This window comes from Manis pentadactyla, chromosome 3, assembly GCF_030020395.1.
Source record: "Manis pentadactyla isolate mManPen7 chromosome 3, mManPen7.hap1, whole genome shotgun sequence".
Classification (NCBI taxonomy): Eukaryota; Metazoa; Chordata; class Mammalia; order Pholidota; family Manidae; genus Manis; species Manis pentadactyla.
Window position 1 is genome coordinate 202,472,516 of NC_080021.1, and position 20,709 is coordinate 202,493,224.

General features: G+C 55.1%; 1 protein-coding gene across 4 annotated transcripts in view; it reads left to right on the forward strand.

The window, feature by feature from the left end:
- The window catches only part of COL27A1 (collagen type XXVII alpha 1 chain), a 133,896-nt gene that overhangs the window by 90,946 nt on the left and 22,241 nt on the right, over positions 1–20,709 (forward strand). For all 4 annotated transcript variants that reach the window (XM_036915554.2, XM_036915547.2, XM_036915550.2 and 1 more), the window contains 13 exons: positions 172–225; positions 5,321–5,374; positions 5,972–6,016; positions 6,102–6,146; positions 6,435–6,488; positions 7,430–7,483; positions 8,051–8,104; positions 9,251–9,304; positions 11,224–11,277; positions 15,159–15,266; positions 18,704–18,757; positions 18,862–18,969; positions 19,982–20,035. In XM_036915554.2, coding sequence (XP_036771449.2) covers positions 172–225; positions 5,321–5,374; positions 5,972–6,016; positions 6,102–6,146; positions 6,435–6,488; positions 7,430–7,483; positions 8,051–8,104; positions 9,251–9,304; positions 11,224–11,277; positions 15,159–15,266; positions 18,704–18,757; positions 18,862–18,969; positions 19,982–20,035 — 792 coding nt within the window. The remainder of the gene's footprint in view (positions 1–171; positions 226–5,320; positions 5,375–5,971; positions 6,017–6,101; positions 6,147–6,434; positions 6,489–7,429; positions 7,484–8,050; positions 8,105–9,250; positions 9,305–11,223; positions 11,278–15,158; positions 15,267–18,703; positions 18,758–18,861; positions 18,970–19,981; positions 20,036–20,709) is intronic.

The window sequence follows — 20,709 nt, forward strand, 5'->3', positions numbered from 1 at the left end:
TCCATGAGGCCAAGTCCTTCAATAGGGAGGCTGCTGGGCCTGGGCAGGAGCCACTCCTGAGCAGCACTGGTGTGAGGGTGGCAGGCCAAGCTTGGTCCCATCCTCTTAGCCCTCGGTGTTGCAATTTCTCCCAAAAAAGAGGCTACTCCAAACTCTTTCTCCTCCCCACAGGGTCCTCCAGGATCTCGAGGCTCACCGGGCATGAGGGGTGCAAAGGGACGCTGGGTAAGTGGGGCCCAGCTCCAGGGCTGACCTCGGCAGGGCCACCTGTTGGAGAGCCTGCCTCCTGGTCTTTGTGCCCTGCCCAGCCCTGGATCTCTGACTTTCACGGCATCAGGCAGGGGTTCCAGGCACATCCTGAGTTGACTGTAGGCGTGGGACTCCCCCCAGTCTTTTCCAGGCCATTTCTGAGCACCAGGTCTTGCCATCCACTGTTGAAGGCTCTGTAGGTACTGTGAAGAATAGGACAGGCGTGACCCCTGCCCTCCCTCATGGCTCCATCAAGTAGGTCAAACAGACAGTACAGGGTCATTAGCACATTGCTGGTGGAAGCACAGATAGCCCTGGAGCCTGGAGAAGGCACCTCACCTGGATAAGGGAAGGCTTCAGGGAGAAGGTGATGCCTGCGCTGAGGCCAGATTCCAGGCAGAGGGAAAGCCCTAAGGTGAGAGAAGGTTTGTCATGTGTGCGGATCCTCAGTGCTTCAAAGGGGGTGAGGGAAGAGACCAAGAATTAGCAGGTGCTGAGCCAAACAGGGTCTCAAACACCCCAGCTAGGCCTATGGGCTATGTGTTGAGGGTAGTGGGGAGTCACAGAGGGTTTTAAGCAGGGGCTGGCCTGAGCACAGCACCCAGAGGTAATTCTAGTACTTACCATGTGCCAGGCACTGTCTATCACACACATTAACTCATTTAGTCTTCAGCACTCCCCTGCAGAGCAGATGCTATCCTTATTTCCATTTTACAGTCCAGGAAACTAAGGCGCAGAGAGGTTAAGTCACATGCCTCAGGTTGCACAGGTGGAACGTGGCAGAGGTAGGGAGCCCAGGGAATCTGGCTCTTTTGCATATTGAAAGCAGTCTTATTTTCAATCAGACAGGAAGGGCTGATGGAGTGGTTTCCTGCCCACCGCTGGTGTGTAGGTACCGGGCTGTACAGCCCTGTAAAACGGAAACGAGATGCACAGGTAGAGCCGGCAGCCCAGGCCTGATGTCCAACCTCCATACAGGGGATCTGTGATGAATATTCTCCTCTTGGCTGAATTTCAAGCGGTTTAAAATTCTGCCCCCGAACCAGATGGCCTGGACAGTCGGCCTGGGAGAGGGGAGATTAAGAGGCATTCCTCTGGTCGGGCAGCGCCCCTCCCAGTGGTGTGGCCTGGGTCTCTGCAAGTGGACCGAGGCCCATTGGCAGCCGAGTTCCACCTTCACCCTGTGCACATTCCCTCTTGCCCCAGGAAGCTGGAGGCTCAGGCTTCCCTCCCTCACTGAGCTCCCGGAGCCCAGCAGTCTCTCCAATGCTTCCCAGCAGTGGTGGGAAGAATGTATCTCCTGCTTGAGGAAAAGCAGGCTCCTAACCACATCAAAGTCTCCGGGGCTGGGAGGGGAGCTTCAGGAACATGAGCTCCTCCCCCATGGCTGGGTTTGGTATGCAGAACCTGTAGGTAGGCCTCCTGGGTCCCCATTAGCCACTTCACAGACAGGTAACTGAGAGGCCCTAGAGAGGAACCCATGGTGCCTGCACAAGAGCTCAGTTCTGGGCAGCTCCTGGCTCGGCCCTAGCAAGGCCTTGCTGCTCTCCTGGCCTCAGTTTCCCCATATGTGCCATGGGAAATGTGCTTGGAGGTCTGCAAGGCCCTGCCTTCTCTGCCCATGTGCAGGGTGGGCCCTGCTGCCCCCTCACCCTCTGCCCTGGGAAGAAGGAGGCCAGGGGCAGGATAGGGCCCAGACTCTCAGCTCTTGGTAAAGTTGCAGCAGGGTCGGGGTCCCTGGGCCCCAGTTGAAAGAGAAGGGCTCTGGGGTCAGACAGGCATAGACACATGTCTCAGCTTCCCAGCTACCAGCTCTGGGACCTGGGACCTCAGGACAGTTTCTTAACATCTCTAAGGCTCGGTGGATGACACTAGGAGGAAGTTGTTAGGACCCAGTATTTCAACTCAAGTAAGCAGATGCCCATTTTTTCTGCCACTACCAGTCAGTATTTATCCGTGTGAGAGTGAGCGCCCCCTCACAGTGGGTGTGCGGATCAGGACTTAGAGGAGCCCGCCAGGAGGGCCGCACACTGCAGCAGAGTGTGGGAGAAGGCAGTGTCTGAAGTCCCTGTCACCTGGGAGACTCCGCTCTCTCCCTCCACTGTCCATTTTGAGGGATAGTGAGGATTCTGACATTCTGGTGGCTGACACTGGCCTCTGCTCCTGTGGGCAGGGTTTAGAGCTCAGCAGACCTGGCCTCAAATCCTGGGTCCTCCTCTTTGACCTTGGGCAACTGATTTTCCTTCTCTGAGCCTCTAGTTTTCCTCTGTAAAACAGATTAGCCACAGAACCAACTTCGGGATGGCCATGGGGAATAAACCCTGCCAGCGCCTCACACCTGGCGAGCACCTGGTGCAGAAGCACTGCTCTCCCTCTGGGCCATTCTCCCCTTTTTCACTAGAGCTGCAACCGGCCTGATTTTCTGTCCCTGGCAGGGGCTCCTCCACACCAAGCCTGACCCTGAGCCTGGCTGATGGACAGCCCCAGCTGTGATTGCAAACATCTTTCTGGAGAGCCTCTGCAAGGGAACAAACCTGTGGCTCTGTTAGAACCCCAGGCCTGCCTCCAGCAGGGGCCCCGTGCTCATTAGGGGAAGGAGAGGGCGGGACTGAGGGACCCGGAGGACACAGGACAAGCTGCAGAGTGGTGCAGAGCAAGGGTCAGGGTGTAAGGCTGTCCTGGCTCCTCTCCCTGCACAGCGGGGCCAGGGAGGGAGGGTCGTGCAGGGCCCATTGCCTCCTCCTCCCCACAAACAAGAAAGAAAGATCGGTCCTGTTTGTCCCTAGCCGGCCGTAGCTTCTCCCTGAGCTCCCTGGTGCTCCCAGGGGATGCAGAGTCTCCTAGGTAACAGGGATTTTAAACATTGTCTTTTCTAACACCTGTCCCATTACAGAGCCTTCCTAACAGGCTCCTCTGGGCCCTGGCCTGCCCACCCCCTGTGATGGGGAGCTCACTCCCACACTGAAAACAGTGACACGTAGTGGTGGAAAAAACGGGCATCTGACTGAGTTGGGTTCACATTCTAGGTCCTCCGCTCACTAGCAGCGTGAGCACAGGCTGCTTCCTAATGTGTGAAATGATGACAACTGTCACTGTCACTGCTGCTACTATTACAGAGAACACACCGTTTCTCCCAGAAAGGCTTCCACTCTAAGGACAAGCAGGATGATGCTGTGTGATTCAGGCCAAGCCATTGACACCTGTGGGCCTCCACTCCTGTCCCAGAGCAGCCCTTTCAGGAAAGTTTATGCCTCAGCTAGAAACAGAGGCCAGGGGCCAGAAGTCATCATTCATGAGGGTCCAGATGCCCACCCATTAGCTCAGTATCTGTCCCAGCTTCTGTGACCTGGGATGGCCCCTCCCCCCCATCTCCACCAGACCCCTGCCCATGAATCGGCCCAGGGCCGGGACAGGGGGTGAGGGGGTGGCAGTGAGTCTAACACATAGTCTGACAGTGTCTATCCGAGACTGAACCCCAGAGAGGGGAAGGGTCACACAGCAAGCCAGCAGCAGAACAGGACCAGCACCCACACCCTCTAATCATAGCCCATCTTGAATCTGTGAAAACTCAGCTGGTTCTCTGTGGCTTCCTATAAAGTGCCTGCTGTGAGGAAGGGGCTGAATCCAGCTTCGCCAAGCCATTCCTCTGTGTCACTGTCCCTGGGGAGCCCTCAGTCGCCTCCAGCAGAACCAGGTATTACTGAGCACTTACTACAAGCCAGGTGCTGAGTTGTCTGCATTATCTCCCACCTTAAGGGAGAAATTTCTCATCCTCATTTCAGGCATGAAGTAACTAAGGCCCAGTCTTCTGTCCCTGAGATGCAACATTTTCTAAGCACCACTGTGCCTAGTACTGGACCCCAGTGGGCCTGGAGACCCTGGGAACAAACCCTGCTGGACCACTGGCTGCAGCCGTGTGGTCTCCTGTCCTAGGTTTCTTTAATCAGTGAGGCACTATTTAAGGCTGTGGTGTGACACTGAAGCACCGGGAGCTCCGGACAGCTGATAAGAGAAATTGTCACTTTTTTTGGCTCAATCATTAATTGAAAATTTTCCTGTTCAATTTTTAAATGATTTCTCTTTGTTCCATCTTCACATCCCTCACCCTTCTTACACCCAGACATGTCCCAGCCCCCTTTTATGGCTGGTCACCACACTCCCAGGCTGGGGTGGCCAGCCCCCTTCACAGGATCTCCTTTGTCCCCCCAGCACAGGAACAAACACTGCACTGTTCTCCATGGGGGCTTTTCCAGGGGACCTTGTCCCATCTGTGTCTCTGCGGGAGTCTTCATGGAGGGGTCACCTGGGGCAGTGGGTAGAACCCTGGAGGGGATACAGCTGCTTATGTGTCAAGGGACCTTAGACAAGTCACTTCCCTTGGCTGGGCCTCTGTCTTCCCACCTGTGCAATGGGGGAAGGGAGTGCATTCCACCTGCCCCAGGGGCCTCCCCCCAACAAGACTCCTGAGCCCAGAGTTCCAGGAAAAGCAGCATGATCTCTGCCCTCTTCCTGCCCCTCCTCATAGCAGCTCTCACTCCATATACTGGGCCAGATTAACTTGCACATCTGGCTGGAAAGGGGGCTGCTCCACACATCTGGCTACATGCAGACCCTCCCCAGGTCCTTCTCTGTGAGTTTCCCCAAAAGGCTGAGGTCCATACCCCTGTTTCTGCCTCATGTATACTCTGGGGAGAGAGTGCAACAGCAGAAACTAAAGCTGTAGAGACTTGACCGTGTGTCTGTAGGCTCTGGACCTCAGTCTCTGTGTCTGTGAAATGGGCTGGCTGACTGACCCCCACCCCCATGGTCTCTTTAAAACAGCATCCCCATTCCAGAAAGGGAGGGCCTCTAGCTGAGTCCACCCATTCTGAGCCTCTGCAGAGCCATCTCAACAGGCACATTGCACATGGGTGAACCACCTCAGTGGGGGATGTGCAAGATGTAGGGGGAGAAGGGAGCCCCAGGCTTGTGCAGGGAGAGGCTCAAGGCTGTAGGCAGCCCTGCCCTCCCAGTTCCCAGGCCAAGGGAGACCCCTGCTGTCCACTGTGCTAGTCCCTTTTTCCTATTCCAGGGCCCTCGAGGACCAGATGGACCAGCTGGGGAGCAGGGGTCCAAGGGCCGCAAGGTACCAACCCCCATGACCTGCCCTTCCTCACCCCTCCCACGCTGGGTCAGGAGCCCAGGAACCAGGCTCATACCTTCTCAGCACCAGACCCTTTGGGGACAACAGGGAGCCCCAGAAAGGCTGCATAGCACATTCTTGAGAGCTCATCCGGCCTCTCCTCCTCCTCCTGGCAAGCCCCTAGCGCAAGGCAGGGAGGGGGGAAATCATGGAGACAGAGCAGAGCGGAGTGAGAGTGCAAGAGAGAGCTTGGAATGAGGCGGGCGGGAGGAAGCAGGCAAGAGAGGGAGAGTGGGGAGGGGGCACTCGCGCCCTCTGGCCCCTTCCCTGGGATCCCCGAGCCCCTCCAGGGCCCCTGAGAGCTCAGACTGCTTCTACAACCGTCAGGAGCGAGGGAGCCTTGGTTCTCAATGCAGAACACGGGGCAGCTATGGAGAGCCACCCCCTGGCAGGGCCTTCGTTCTGCCACCTGCACAGTGGGGAGGAGGGTGGGTACTGCCACCCTGCGAGCTCCTTTCCTCTCCCACGGAAGTGTGGGTCCCTTCTCTGAGGGGGCCTCCCAAGCCCCCTCTCCCACCTTGCATGCTCTGCTCATTGCAGGGCCCTCCAGGACCACAGGGCAGACACGGCCAGCCTGGGCAGCAGGTATGTCGGGCTGAGACTGCCAGCCCCACCTCCCCACTCCCTGCTTGGTGACACATGCCTCTAATGAACCCAAATGTGCTTCCAGGGTGCAGCTGGCGAGCGAGGGCATGCGGGTATGCGAGGCTTTCCTGTAAGTAGCACCAGTTCTTGAAATTCCATGGGGCTTTGCAGGGAGATTGTAGCCACTTTAGCCAAGTTCCCATCCTGCTGTGGAAACCCCAGAGGTTTTAGTTGTCCACGCCCCATGCTGAAGACCCTCCAGCATGTCTCTTCCCCCACAAGGCTCAGTCTCTCCATCTTTCATGTAGCAGAGTGTAGGGGTAGGACCCTCATGCACTGCGAAGGCTTGACTGAGGCCAAGGTTACAGGCTGGGTGGAGAAGGCCATGGAGGGCCTAGGGTCACCTTTGTCTCTGCAGGGTATCCCGGGTCCCTCAGGCCCCCCAGGCACCAAGGGCCTCCCAGGAGAACCGGTAAGTGCCCTTTCCCTCCCTCTTGGCATCTTTGCCCGGGCAGGCTGGCCTCAGGTGGGCCGTGTACCCGAGGGCATGGCCAGACAAGGAGAAGGCTTGGAGAGGCACCCTCCTGGGACAGGCCTCAGTGGTAGAGACGGCACTGGCCCAGGAGATCAGGGGTTCTGGGCTGGAGTCTAAGCTGTCTTGCCTCCCAGACTCAGTTTTCTTGCCAGTAAAATGGAAATACGTATCCCTACCTTGCCATCCTCTTGGGACAATGACATCAGAAAATGTAGATTGAGCGCTTAGCAGACTGAACAGTGGAGGGAACAGAGTACTTCAAGTCTCTGAGAGAGGGAGGATGAGAATAAATAAGCAGGCCACTAGGAGCTGCAGAGTCCAGTGTGGCTGGGAGGAGAGAGCTGCACATTGAGGAAAACAGGAGGAGGTCACAGGGGCTGGTTCCCCAAAGTCCTCGAGAGTACTTGCTCTTTATCCCAAGGGCAGTGGGATCCACTGAAGGGTTTGAAATGGAGGTGACCCTTCATAAGATCTCCCTGGAAGAGTGGGTTTGGGGGTGCCTGGGGAGGATGCTCTGCTAAGGTGGGAGTTTGCAGAAATGGATCCAAGGTGGAAGAGCATCCAGGCAGAGGGAACAGAGTGAGCAAGTCTCGAGAGCTAGAAGGCTCCTGAGCAGGGGAGGCCAAGGTGGGTTTTAGGTAGGTGAATTAGGGTGTGCAGAAGGGTCAGAGGGGATATGCTGGAGATGGGTGGTGGGGAGGAAGCCACAGACCCCAGGACCTCAGCATGGTGGGCTGCGGGAAGAGGGGTGTGGGCTGCAGGGTCCCAGCTCTGTGTATGCTCTCCCTCACCATCCCCTCCAGATGGCATTCTAAATCTGCAGACCCCAAAGAGGGTGCAGGGCTGCCTTCTCCCAACTGTATCTGTCTGTCTTCCAGGGCCCTCAGGGACCCCAGGGGCCAATGGGCCCTCCAGGAGAGATGGGACACAAGGTGAGCACTGTGGGACCCTTGCTCATCCCCTGATGTTGCTGGGGAGGCAGCAGTCCCTCCCATCCTCCTTCTGAGGCTTTGAAAGGGCCTCAGATACCCCTCCCTTATCCAGAGGAGAAAACTGAGCCCCAGGGTTTGTGCGAGGGCTGCGGTCACAGCAATGGTGATACCTCAGGACCCCTTCCTGCCCTCGTCATCCTGGCCTGGCTGCAGAGAGAAGGGCTGGAATCACTCAGTATATAGCCTTCATTGGCTTCCTCCTCTGTTGTTAAGTGAATCATGAAATTTTCCTTCGTGTGGTTGCCAAGGGGCTCCTAATGTGGTAAACCACACTGGTGGGGAAGGAGAGGGCTCCAGCAGCCACTGGGTAGCCCCGAGGCTCAGCAACCTAGACCCAGCCACCCTCTCCCCCAGTCCTAGCTCCAGGATCTGAGAAGGCCACAGCATGCTCCCAGCTCTCTGTCAGTCTTGCTGTGTGACCTCAGGCATGTCCCTTGCCCTCTCTGAGCCTACGTTAGTTACTGGCCAGCCCTTGCTGTAGGAGGGACTAATGGCATTTTCTTCTAGGGGCCGCCAGGTGCAGTAGGAGAACCAGGCCCTCCTGGGGAAGCTGGGATGAAGGTAAGTCGGAATGAAAGAAGAGAAAAATGCCTTGTTGAGACCAGCTCCCAGCTGGCGGCCACGTCCTCCCCACGGAAAAGAAACAGCCTTTCTTGTGCCTGGGATAATAGGTTCTCTGTGCCGCCGGCTGGGGTGTAGCTCCTGGCCATGGCTGCGGGGGCCGGCCTGGGGCCCGCACCCCTGCCCCCTCCCCCTGCCCAGTGATGTTTGATCTGGCACCTGCCCCACACCGGGGCTGCTGAATCTCCTGGCCTCCCAAGATACCATCTGCATTTCATCCCCGTGCCCCTCATTACCTGCTGGGAAACAGGCACCCATTGAAACCCGGGCTCTGGGGAGCGCCCCCTCCCTGTGCTGCTCCCCGCGCAGGCCCTGGGGCTGATGAGCTTTGCTGGCAGGGCCTGGGGGAGCCCTGAGGGACTGTGGGGCTTGAGGCCGATCACCCCTACCTGTGCCTGAGTTTCCCTGCCATTCGGAGGCAGCTGGACCAGGCCTGGGACTTCTTCTTGGCTTAATGCCTGTGTCCTTTGCTCGAACAATGCAGAAAAGCACACCATGTATTAAACAGAAGGGGCAGCCCTGGGGGCTCAGAGCTCCGTCTCCTTGTGCCCCTGGACACCAGTAGGGAGGGAGTACAGTTTGGCAACCCCTGCGTAAGAAGACGTTTTTGGGGTGTTTTGGGGCCAGGTGACACTTACTCTGGTTTATTTAAGGGCCTCTTGTCTGGGTTTCTCTGCAAGGCTCTCAGGGAGAGTAAGGAAGGCGGTTGGCCACAGGGTTGTTGCCATCCCTGCGTCTGACAGTCCCCAGCCAAACTGCCCAGCTTGGGTCGTGAGCCCATCCTCATTAGCCCAGGGTCTTCTCCGTTTGTAAAAGACCCCTGGCCCGGCAGGGTTGTCATGAGGACGAAATGTGTGACATGGAAAGGCACTCAGAATAGCCCTGTGTGAGTGCGAGCTGTGCTGGTGGTGGTGGTGGTCCTGCAAGAGGGACCCTGGTGGGCATTTCACGATTTCTCTTCGGTCCTTGGGAAGAAGGAGCTTCTCCAGCACCCCCTCCCCACATGAGAGCTGTTGAGAAAGGAAGGCGTGTGAGGGCTGGGACTGGCCCTACCCACCTCATGGACTTGTGTCTGGCTTCTCCTAGGGTGACCTTGGGCCTCTGGGTACCCCTGGGGAGCAGGGCCTCATTGGGCAGCGGGTAAGTTGAAGCAAATTCATCCTCCCTGGAAAGCCACTCCAAGGGTGTTTGGGTGGGAGAAGTGCTTTCCTAACCTCCCTGAGCCTCGGTTTCCTCAGCTGCAGAAATAGACTATGAATCTCTACAGCCATGTCCAGTCTCTCCTGGCCAGCATTGCCACAGGGTAGAGGCACTCTTCAAACGAAAGCCATCTGTAGTTAAAATGGGTAGACTCACTGCATGCCCGGTGTTCTCTCTTACACATTAGCTGTAGCATTTTCAAGGCTCTGAGAAGGCCTGCAACCAAGAAATTGATTCCTTTTGGATTCATCTGGGGTCCCCAAACTTATTTGACCTCCAAGCACTTTTCTTGGAGAGTACCTGTTATCATTCCTGGAAACTTCTGTGGAAGGTTATCTTCCCCTTTTCCAAAAGAATCCCACACAGCTCGTCTTTCTCTGAGAAGCTTGAGATGCCTCTGTGTCTGACTCTTCTTGCTCTACATCCATTTGTAAGGTCCCTGCCTGAATGTGACTCCCAGGCTGCTGTGAGGGATGCAGAGCAGGCATCCTCTAGCCCCCTACAGAGGGAGATGGTGGGGCCCAAGAGTGAACAGTCTCAGCTCATGGGACCCCCCAGTCCAAGTCCTCATTCTCATCTTTCTTTTTTTCCAATGCCTCATGCTATCCCCTGCCCAAAGCTAACAGAACACCCACAAATTGACTTAAGACAGAATGAGAGGGGAAGACCACAGGCCAAGAGAGGGTGAGTGTGGAGCTTGAAGCCCTGAGATGGCAAATCTTGCCTGTCAATGAAGATTGATCAGTACAGTGTTCTTAGAATTGCCATGTTAAAAGCAAGGCAGGTGCAGTAGGAAAGAGAATGATGAACCCCCACATGATGCCCACTGTGCACTGTGTGCCAAGCACTTTCCTCAAGGCACTGGGAACACAGCAGTGAGTAACAAAGGCCTTGTCCTTGTGGAGCCACATTCTAACAGATCGATTAGTGATGCCTGCCCTGGGCACAAAAAGGGTTGAATATACACACCTGTCACATCTTTGTCATCCCTGCATTTGGTGACTTCTGAGTCCCCTTCCAACTCCGATGTTGAACAGCTATGAATTCTTAAAGGAGAGAGAGAAACCCTAATTTGAGAGACTTAAATTGACAGCCATTAAGAGAACTGAGGAGTCCAGGGGCATCTCTGAAGCTAGAAGGGCAAGCAGGAAACCTGGCTGAGGGTCAGATGGGGATTCAGGGTCTTGGTATCCTTCCCAAACTTGCTGCAGGAGAGTCTGAGGGCTGGCGTCACTTTCCTCCTCTGAGAAATGGGGTTCCACCAATGAGTTCCATGAGGGCTCACTCCAATTCCAGGACTAATATATCTAATGGCTACCATTGGTGGGGTGCTTACACTGTGCCGTATAGAAATGCCTAAAGAAAGTGGTATCAGCCCCATTTTCAGATGAGAAAACAGATGCCCGTGGAAGCTAAGGAGTTTCCCTGTGGTCAAGCCACCAGTGAATGGGCAGCCCAGTGGGAGCATTCAGCACTGTCTGACTTCAGAGCTTTACTAGACCGCTAAGCCACACTGCCTCCCTCGTCCAAACAACCAACTGGACATGGCTACTCTGTGACTAGCACTTTCCAACACATGACCTCTTATAGCCCCTGCTGCACTCCACCCTGCAGACAGGGTGGGCTGTGGCTTAGGGATCAGCTCTTTTCTGGAGAGCTGAGAGCAGGTACCTCAACCCCCTGCTCACTCAGTAACTCAGCCACTGTTTACTGAGCACCTGCTGTGTGCCAGGCCCTCCAGGACCCTACTGCCTAGAGACTGGGGTCTGGGGTCCTGCCCCAGGGAGGGGAGGAAGTAGAAACATGCTGGGGCCCCCTCCCCTTGATGTCTCCTCATCTTTCCCCACCACCCTTTCCAGGGAGAGCCAGGCCTCGAGGGTGACAGTGGTCCTGCAGGGCCTGATGGGCTTCAGGTAAGTGTCCTCTGTCTGGTGCATCTGGGAAGCAAGGGGGGTTCTGGGACTGCCTCTTACCTCTGCCCCCACTGCCTTCCCATCCAAGACCTAAGTTTCCTCCCAAGAGCACTGTATTTCCACAGAGCTCTGAGAGCTGACCCCCAGCTCCCATTGAGAGCAGGGTGGGGGAGGGAGAGCCCTGTCCAAAGCCCACTGTCCCCTACCTGCTCAAGAGGGGCTGAGGGTCATCCCCACCTTCCACTCCTAACTGCTGCCCTTCTAGAAACTGAAGCTTCTCTCAGCTAAGGGTGGTACCTGAACACTTTATCTATGCCAGGCTCAGGGCCAGCAGCTTTCATACCTATTATCCTTCAAACATCCCTAAAAATCAGGAGAATAGTAATTACCACCCAAGACCTCTAAGTCACCATGGAGGACTAGTCACATATGTGTCTGGTACTATGCGAAGCCCTTTATATGTATTGCCTTGATCAACATTATGGGGTAAGTTCTGCCGGTGGATGAAGAAACTGAGACCCAGAGAGGCTAAGCAACTTGCCCAAGAACACACAGCTAGCAATTGGCACAGTGAAGACCCAAGCCTTGGCTCCTATCGATACCTCTCTAAATGTGTGGAGACAGAGGCCCAGAGGGAAGCAGAGGTATATTCATTGAGAGTCTATGACTATGAGTGGGGAATGCAAAATTAAAACCCAGAGCTGACCGGCACCAAAGCATGTGGGCCTAACAGCCCTGCTTTGTCTCATAGATTCATCTGTAAGCCACAGATGCTGGGACTCTAAGCAGACTGGGCCTCCCCTGAACCTGGGGTTCATGGGCATTTCTCTCTGACTTACCAGCCCCACCAACATCCCAGGGCTGTCCCTGGCCTCCACTCCTGACTCAGTCCCGGACCTATATGTGGGCCTTCCCCAGTGTGGACATGTCGTATGGTGTGAGTCAGCTCCCCAGCCAAGAGTCCCAAGTGCCCCATCCCAAAGGATTCCCCTTGTTACCCATTTACTCTGCATGGTACCACAGATAAGCACTCCTCTTCTCTGGGCCTCAGTTTCCACATCCCCCAGACCTCCCCCGCTACTGCCCCATCTGCATAGTTGCCCTGGGTCTGGGGCATCCCATCTCCTGGGATGCCTCCATGACAGGACCTTGCCTGGCTCCCCATCTGCCCTGGGTTTTTCCTGCAAGGTTGAGAGCTCCCCCTGCCTGCCATCCATCTGCCTTCTCTCCCTTCCAATCTTGCTGCAGCCTGGGGTTCACCCGTCCTGTGGCTAAGGGCACCCACAGCACTTGACAGCCCCACCACACACTTTGGCAAGTACCCTCCTGAACTGTGGTGACATTGAAGAACATCCGGGCTGAAAGGCTTTGTGTCCTGACCATGTGTTTGCACCACCTGTCTTAGGAGCTTTACATGAATTAACACATCTAATCCTTCCAGCGGCCCTAGGAGCTAGATTCATTACCATCCTTGCTTGACAGATGGGGAAACTGAGGCACGGTGCAGCGGCCTCCTCCAGTTCTGGGCAGCCACCTTTCTTCTTGGAACCTTTGCTGAGGTGGGGTGGGAAGGGGTCTTCCAGGCTCGGGTGCCTCACGGTCCTTCCTGCTCACTTGGCACTGCTCCTCAGCCCTGGCTGCCCCCTCTCGCTGTCCCCAAAGCCACCTCCCCAGACCTCAAGCCTGAGTAGTTGCACAGACGTACAACGTCTTCCCTGTTCCTTGCATCAATCCCAGGAGAGAATCTGTTTTCTTTATGGTATTTGTCCAAGAATCATCTGTATGGTGAGAACAACCTCGTGGGCCATGCACAGCATTCTATAGTTAATAGGGTGCTTTTATGCTGATTATCTCTTTTAAGTTTGCTGACGACCGGTTAATGGTGGGTCAGAGTGGTGGTGACTCCTGGTAATAGCTAACCTTTATCTAGCACTCATGCCAGGCACTATGCCAAGCTATTCTCTGCTTTCAATCCTCACAGTAACCCTTTGGTACTTTTTACAAAGGAGGAAACTTGCTCAGGGTCACACAGCATTGAGAGGAGGCAGCAAGATTGGAATTTAGGCAGCACAATCCCAGGGGTGAGGGATGTATTGTCCACTGAGCAGAGAACCTTGGAATTAGAAGGAGCCAGAAGCCTGTGGTTTCACCCATGCTCTGCCCCTGACTAATCTGTGGTGTTGGGAAGTCTCCACCTCTCTCTGGGCCTCAGTTTCCCCATCTATAAATTGAGAGGATTGAGGTAGGCAATTTCTAAGGCTTTTCTGGTGTTGGTAGATTTCCTAGGATTCTGGAATCCTCCAGGACCCTCCTGAGCCCACTCTGCATGGGATGCACAAGGGCACCACACAGCCGTGTGGGAGCCCAAGTGGCAGGGGTTCGGGGTGGTCCCTGGAGCTAGAGCCCCTCACTGAACCAGCCCAGCCCCTTGAAACAGGCTGCCTGCCTCTGCGAGCCAGGAGGGCAGGTGGCCAGGGCCAACAGGCCAGAGGGGAACCCAGGAGCCTCGGCAGTCTGCAGGAGGGTCATCAGGGTCATCTCGGTGAAGAGGCCTCAAAACCCAATCTGTCTGACACTTCCCTGGTGCACAGATCTGTCTGCACTGGGTCACACCTCAGCTTGGAGCCTCCCTCCGTCATCTGTGTCCCCATCTCCAGACCCCTCTCTATTGGGAAGTCCCTCCCAGCTGAGCTAGAAGGCCCCCTCCCCCACAGCATTCGCCCCAGCAGTCTCCTATGCAGAGCCCAGTCCCTAGCAGGACTGTCCTGTTCCCGGGGGACTCTGGCTTTGTGTCCCCTGCACCCTGCTCTTTCTCCTGGATGCACCAGTATATCGGTGTCCCTCGTAAAGTGTGGTGCTGGGAAACAAAACAGGCCAAGACTCTCTGCTTCTCCAAGCCCGCGCCCGCCCACCCCTTCCTCCTCCCCGTGACTTCATGCCCTCTCCCACGGGCCTCTGACAGTCACAGCTCAGCACACTCGCCAGGGACCCCACTGCACCTGCCAGCCCTGATGGAGGTGGCCTTCTAACAGGCACTGCCCTGCTCCTCGTGGCAACTGGCCCTACTGCATCACTCACACCTCTGCCCACAGGGCCAAGGGCAACAGCCCGTGCCCCATCCTGGCCCAGCCTAGCCTGCCAGAACATGGCCTGGACATGGCAGGTGCCGTATAAGTGCTCGCTGCCATCCATTTGACAGAGGATGTGGTCAGCAACCAGTAGGAATTAGAACCGTGCAGAGCAGACAGCCAGGAGAGAGCATGCTCACAGTAGAGTGAGGCAATAGAGATGCAGAAGGCCGACCCGGCAGTCCAGTTGGATGATGCCTTTAAGGCTTATTTGCTGCTAACTAGCCTCACTGCTCTGGAACGGTTGTTGCACTGCTCTGAGCTGGTATGTAGCAACCGACGCTGTTACCTAGTACTTAGTATTATTACTGTAAACCATTTTCATATAAGCGAGGTTTAAAAATGCAACTCAGAAAAATGGAGTTAGTTCTGAGAGGAAGAATTGGGTGAATTTTTTTGCTTTATAAAAATTTCCTTCAGTTTCTTATGACTCTTGTCCTCCCAATGTGTCTGTGTTGGGGGGGAAATAACTCTAGTCTCCCAATCCTGCCCCCTCCCCGTGAACTCCCTCCCTGTGAGCCACTCCCTCCCTGGCCTGGGTGCTGAGGACACTAGAAACCTCCACGTGGGAGGGGTCCCCTGTCTGGCTGGCCATGCCAGCCTGACTCTTTCGGCAGCTCGGGAAGCCTTTTGGGAATTGCAGGGCTGACAGGCTATGGGCACCCACCCAAACGGAGCCCTGAGGTGCGGTGCCTCTGATGGACTTGGTGGCTTGTTCATACTCTCTTCCGTCCTCATGTCCTTCCAACCCAGGGGGACAGGGGTGACCCTGGGCCTGACGGTGAACGTGGTGAGAAGGGCCAGGAGGGACTGATGGGTGAAGATGGGCCCCCCGGCCCCCCCGGCATCCCTGGCGTCCGGGTGAGTGTGCATGTCTGTGCCATCCCTGGGGGCTCCCACGTGGAATGACGCTCAGGTCTGTTCAGTTAGGCAGGGGGGCTTTTGCTAGCAGCCACCTAAGGGTCTAATGCTGTGATCCTTCCCCCACCTGGGAGTTTCCCAGAGAACCAGTCTGATGTTCCTCCCCTGCCTAATCCTCCCACAGCTCCCGAGGGCCCTCAGAAGAACATCTCTCCCCTTAGTTTGGCTGCTGGGCTGCACACAAACCTGGCCCCTGCTGACCTTGTCCTGCCCACCCCCCACATTCAGCCACCCTGCATTTAGCAGGGGAATTCAGCAGGAGGGACACTGACTCTGATTCTCCATCAGTAACACTGTGTGACCTTTCACTTGCCCTTGCCCTCTCTGGGTCACATCCTTGGTATAAAAAAGACCTTTGGAAGGAATATGTGCTGAGATCACTTTGAGTTCCAACGTCCCAGGGGCTCTTTCTTGATGAACTTTTGAGCATCATGGCTGTGGAATGGGCAGCAACATGTACAGAAATAGCCATGGACCTAGAGTCTGAAGACAGTTCTGGCGTAAGCACCCACTGTCTATGTGACCTGGGGCAAGTGAGTGCCTCTCCCTGAGCCTTGGTTTTCTCATCTACAAAGAGTCAGTGAAATTTTGGACAGGAGAGCACTTTATAAAACGCACCAGAAATACAGGAGATTGTCTTTATGGATTCGGAGGAGGAAATGACTAGAAGCTATGGTTGTAATGATGGTGGAGATGGTAACGATGGTGGAGATGGTGAAAATAGTGGTAGTGACGATAGTGGTGACGGTGGTGGAGACGGTTGTGATGGCGGTGACGGTGGTGGAGATGATGGTGGTGAGGGTGGTGGTGGAGGTGAAGTGATGGTGGTGATGGTGTGACGGTGGCAGTGTTGGTGATGGTGATGGCCCTGGCGGTGGTGACAGTATCCATGGTGATGGGGGGTGTGGGGGGGGCAGCAGTGTTAATGTCTGTATTTGCTGTCACTCCCAATTCCCATATAGTGGGACTGGAAAGAGGTTCGCTGGGGCCAGACTGTGTATGTGGTGGGTGACAGAGGTGTTGAGAGGCTCTTTGGCATCAGGGCTGCAGGACAAGTATCTCCCACTCTGTGGCCTGGAAACACTGGAATATTTAAAAATAGAATTTTATGAGCTATCAGGACCTTTCCAGAAATACATCTAAATGGATGGGGGCCCAGCAAGTCTTCGTTCTGGCCCCATAGCCTCACCCCACGGGAGGCTCCAGCCCCTATTCAGGATTTCCCACACAGTGGGGATGCTCCCAGCTGGGGGGGGCTGTCAGAACACGTGGCTGGCTGCCCTGGTGTTGGGGAGACTCCCGTCTGCCTGGCCTTGGACTGAATTCTTCGGCACTGACTCATTCCTCCTTCTGACAAGGGATCAGCATGGCAGCCTCAGCCCGGTGATAAATTCCACCAGCCCCTGTACCGTGGTTTCACAATCACCCAGACAGGACCAGCCTGCAACAGGGGTGCCCCGGACACTAAAGATCCCCATTTCATTCCAACCTGGCTGGGTGACCTGCGGACTGCGCCTTTATTTCACTGAGCCAGTTCTTTAGCTCTAAAATGGGATAAATAATCGCTTCTCTGCAGCCCTGTGACCAGAATTGGGTGAGATATGATACAGAGTGCCTGGCCGTGGCTAAAACTGTGGTAACTATCAGTGTTTTATCACTAGTGGAATAAGAGACCTTGATATTCTTTAGTCCAGAATATGAACTACGTGTGTAGTTTAAAATTTTCTAGTAGTCACATTTAAAAAGGTAAAAAGAAATGAGTGAAATTAATTTAATAGAACATTGTATTTAGTACAATTTATCCAAAAATACTAATATTTCAACATGTAATCAATATAAAAATCAGTAATAAAATATTTTGCTTTCTTTTTTGATCCTAAGTCTTTGAGTTTGGTATATAATTTTTGCTTACAGGACATCTCAATTCATCTAAATTTTCATTGAAAATGCTTGACCTGTATTTAGATTTCATAAAATGTACAGTTGAAGATGTAGCTTCATATCCCCAAGTTGTCCCAAACATACTTAAAAGTTTTTCTAATAACTGAATTATCAGTTTTAACTTTAAATTTATTACAGTGAAATCAAAGTAAAAATTCAGTTCCTCAGTCACAAAAGAGACATTTCAAGTGCTCAGTAGCCCCATGCATCATGGGGCCACCATACTAGACAGGACAAGGGTGGTTCAAGACCTTCATATTGGAGGTGGGGAAACTGAGGCACAGGGAAGGAAAGGGACTTGTCCAGCATCGCATGCCGACTCAAGTATCAGGATGCAGGGCAGTGTGTGCTTAGTCCTTCCAGGGCCACACTCCCTCCTTCCTAAGGACCCCAGGGTTGTCTGACGAGCACTTCTCTTTGGGACGCAGTCATCTTCCCCAATCCACTTTCGCCACGTTGTGTCTTTTGTGCAGACACTTCTCCCTTGTACTGAATCAAAGCTGGCCCCCCTGTAATTTACATCCCCCAGGCACCCCAGACAATGCAGCTGCCCCTGCCCATGGCAGCTGCAGAAATCTGCAGACAGGAATCAAGTCCCCCTGGGCTAGCCCAGGTGTTTCCTTGTTCCTCTAGGATCCCTTCTTCCTGCCCCTTGTCTTACCAATTAGTCAGTGCCTCCTCTTGGAGGACAATGCCTATTCCACGATGGGACCATCACCTCCCTCATCCTATAGCATGTGCCTCTGTTAATGCAGCCAAAAGGACTGAATCAAACCAGCTCTGTCGTGCTTGCCAAGAACACAGAGATTTCAAGCCCCATTTGAGCTTTGGGCCTTGGGGGAACTGCCCTCTGGGGGCATTTGGGGTATCTTCCAGGTCAGAAACACTGCCTGCCCTACTCCTACATCCCAACCCAGTGTGGCCCAAGGTCAGGACCACTTCCTCAATCTCTTCCTGTCTCATCCCTCTCACACTCACACATGCACACTTACACACACTCACCCCACACTGAATTGAGTTTCCCTGACAACTGTGGAGACAAAGGCAGAGTGGCCCCAGGGGAGCAGCATTTGGGGATGCCCTGTGAGGGCAAGAATGGTCTGTTTGGAGAGAGCTCAGTGTGGAAGCTGCTCCCACTGGGACAGCCTGGGCACCTAACAGTGACCGTGCCAACAGTAATATATGAGCAGTTATTATGGGCCAGGCACCTTGTAAGCATGATACTGCATCACCAGGCTCATGTGGGGCAAATAGGACCACTGTCCTGACTGTGCAGACAAGGACCTCGGTCACAGGAAGTCAGGTCATGCTCAAGGTTGCCCAGGTGCTGAGCCCGGATTCAGTTTTGAGCCCAGGCAGTCTGTGCTCTAATGCTCCATGGATCTGCCTCAGTGGTTTCATTTCAATCTTTCTTTTTTCCTTCTTTCTCCCTTCAGGGGCCTGAAGGAAAACCAGGGAAGCAAGGCGAGAAGGGTCGGACTGGCGCCAAGGCAGGATCCCCCTGCTCCCCTCCCTGCCTCCCCTTCCCCAGCCCTGCCCTCTCCCTCTCTCCCTCCTGCTTGGGCCCGGTGACAGCCGTCTCTTCCTGCCGCAGGGTGCTAAGGGTTACCAAGGACAGCTGGGTGAAATGGGCGACCCCGGAGACACTGGACCCCCTGGTAACCCAGGCCCCAAAGGGTCCCGGGGCAGCATGGGACCAACGGTGAGAACTCTGTGGGGGTCAGACGCGGAGCAGAGCTGGCCGAGGGCAGAAAGGGAGGTAGTGCCACCCTGACTCAGCGAGACACGTAGCGACCGTTGTCCCTGCCACACCTCTTTTGAATCATGGTTCCCTTTGGGAACCTTCAGAGGCTGCAGCCCCTCTCCCTGGAAAAAGTCACACAACACAAAGTATTTCTTGCAATTTGAAGGGGTCTGTGGGTCTTCTGAAGCCCTTTGTAGACCCAGATGAATAAGCGCTGTTAGGGGCAGCAATAAGGCACCAGACCTTTGGGAGTGTTTTGAAAGAATGAGTTTTCCCACTGGAAGCAGATTTGTGAGGGGCCAGTGAAGCTGCTGTAGATCCCTGGGTGACCAAGGGTGTCCCGCCTGCTGCTGGCCAGCCCTGAGGGAAGGGCCTGAGGGCTCTGACAGCGCCCGCAGGAAGCTGGGTGGGGGGGTGCAGCTGAGGGGTGACGCAGCCTCTCTGAGCTGCCAGTGTGCGCCGGTCAGCAGCCGCACTGTTTGTGGAACGTGCCAGGTGCCGTGGTAGCCACGCTCCCACCGTGGCTGATTCAGACAACCAACATGTCGTCACTGAACGCGGGCTTGGGAGCTGCTCCATTATCTGCTTTTCCACCACAGCTTCACTGGACAGAAATGACCTCATGAGCACAGCTAGTAGTGAAGTGTAGTAAAATAATTAGGAAGAGATGAGTACTGAGTATCATGTGTTTTTATTATAATTGATTTAACTGTAAGTTTATATAATTTTTCATAATGGCTCTGTTTAGTGATTGGCTCACAAAACTGGGGAAGCGAGGCACCCTGGAGCCAGGAAGGAAGGGCTGGGGGAGGAGGGAATAGATGCTGCTGGCTCCCCACTCCACTCTCTGGCCCGGGTTCTGGGCCAAGAGGCCGGGCTGAACTGGGCCGGAGCCCAGGGGAGAGATGATGCCTGAGTGCTTGCTATGAGAGCCATAGCCCATACCAACGCAGGTCTGTCCCTCTCACAGGGTGCTCCAGGCCGGATGGGGGCCCAGGGAGAACCGGGACTGGCTGGTTATAACGTAAGGAAAGCTCACCCTAACCCCTTCCGGAACTCTGTCCTGCTTGGCATCTGCCTCTGCCCCCCAGCACCTCCCAGCTGAGGGCAAGCCCTTGTGCCACTGAAGATTTGTGAGCTCCCCTGCCCCAGGGAGCAGCGGGGCCCACAGACTAGGGTGGGGGTCGGGGCCAGCTCAGGGGCCCCCATTCCTCATGTCTGAATTTCACAACTGCAAGGGAAGGGCCTCACCCCATCTTTGCATCCAAGTTGGCATCTCCCATAAAGGTGGCTGAGCTGAACCCATGTCACACTCAGAGAGGCATGGAGCTTGCTCAGAAGGGCACACTAAGGCTCAGGGAGGCTAAAGAACATGTGTGCAAGGCCTCCCTGCTTGCTAAGTTTGAAGGTGGGATCCAGCATCTGAAAGCGATAGAGCAGGGAGAGGAGAGTGCCAAGGAGATGGGGACAGTGCTGGAGCCCCAGGGAGGAATCTTCAGTCAGTGCTCACTGCGGTCTGGGGAGACCCTGCCCCAGGAGGAGAACGGCTCTCCTGAGATACGGTCCCAGGTCTGCCCCAGGGTGGAGCGAGAAGCCCCAACCTTCTGGGCAGGCACACCTCTTAGAAGTGTCTCTGGGACCAAAATGGCGTGTCTGGGAGGCCAGGACCCAGAGAGGCACGGGACCCACTCAGAGTCA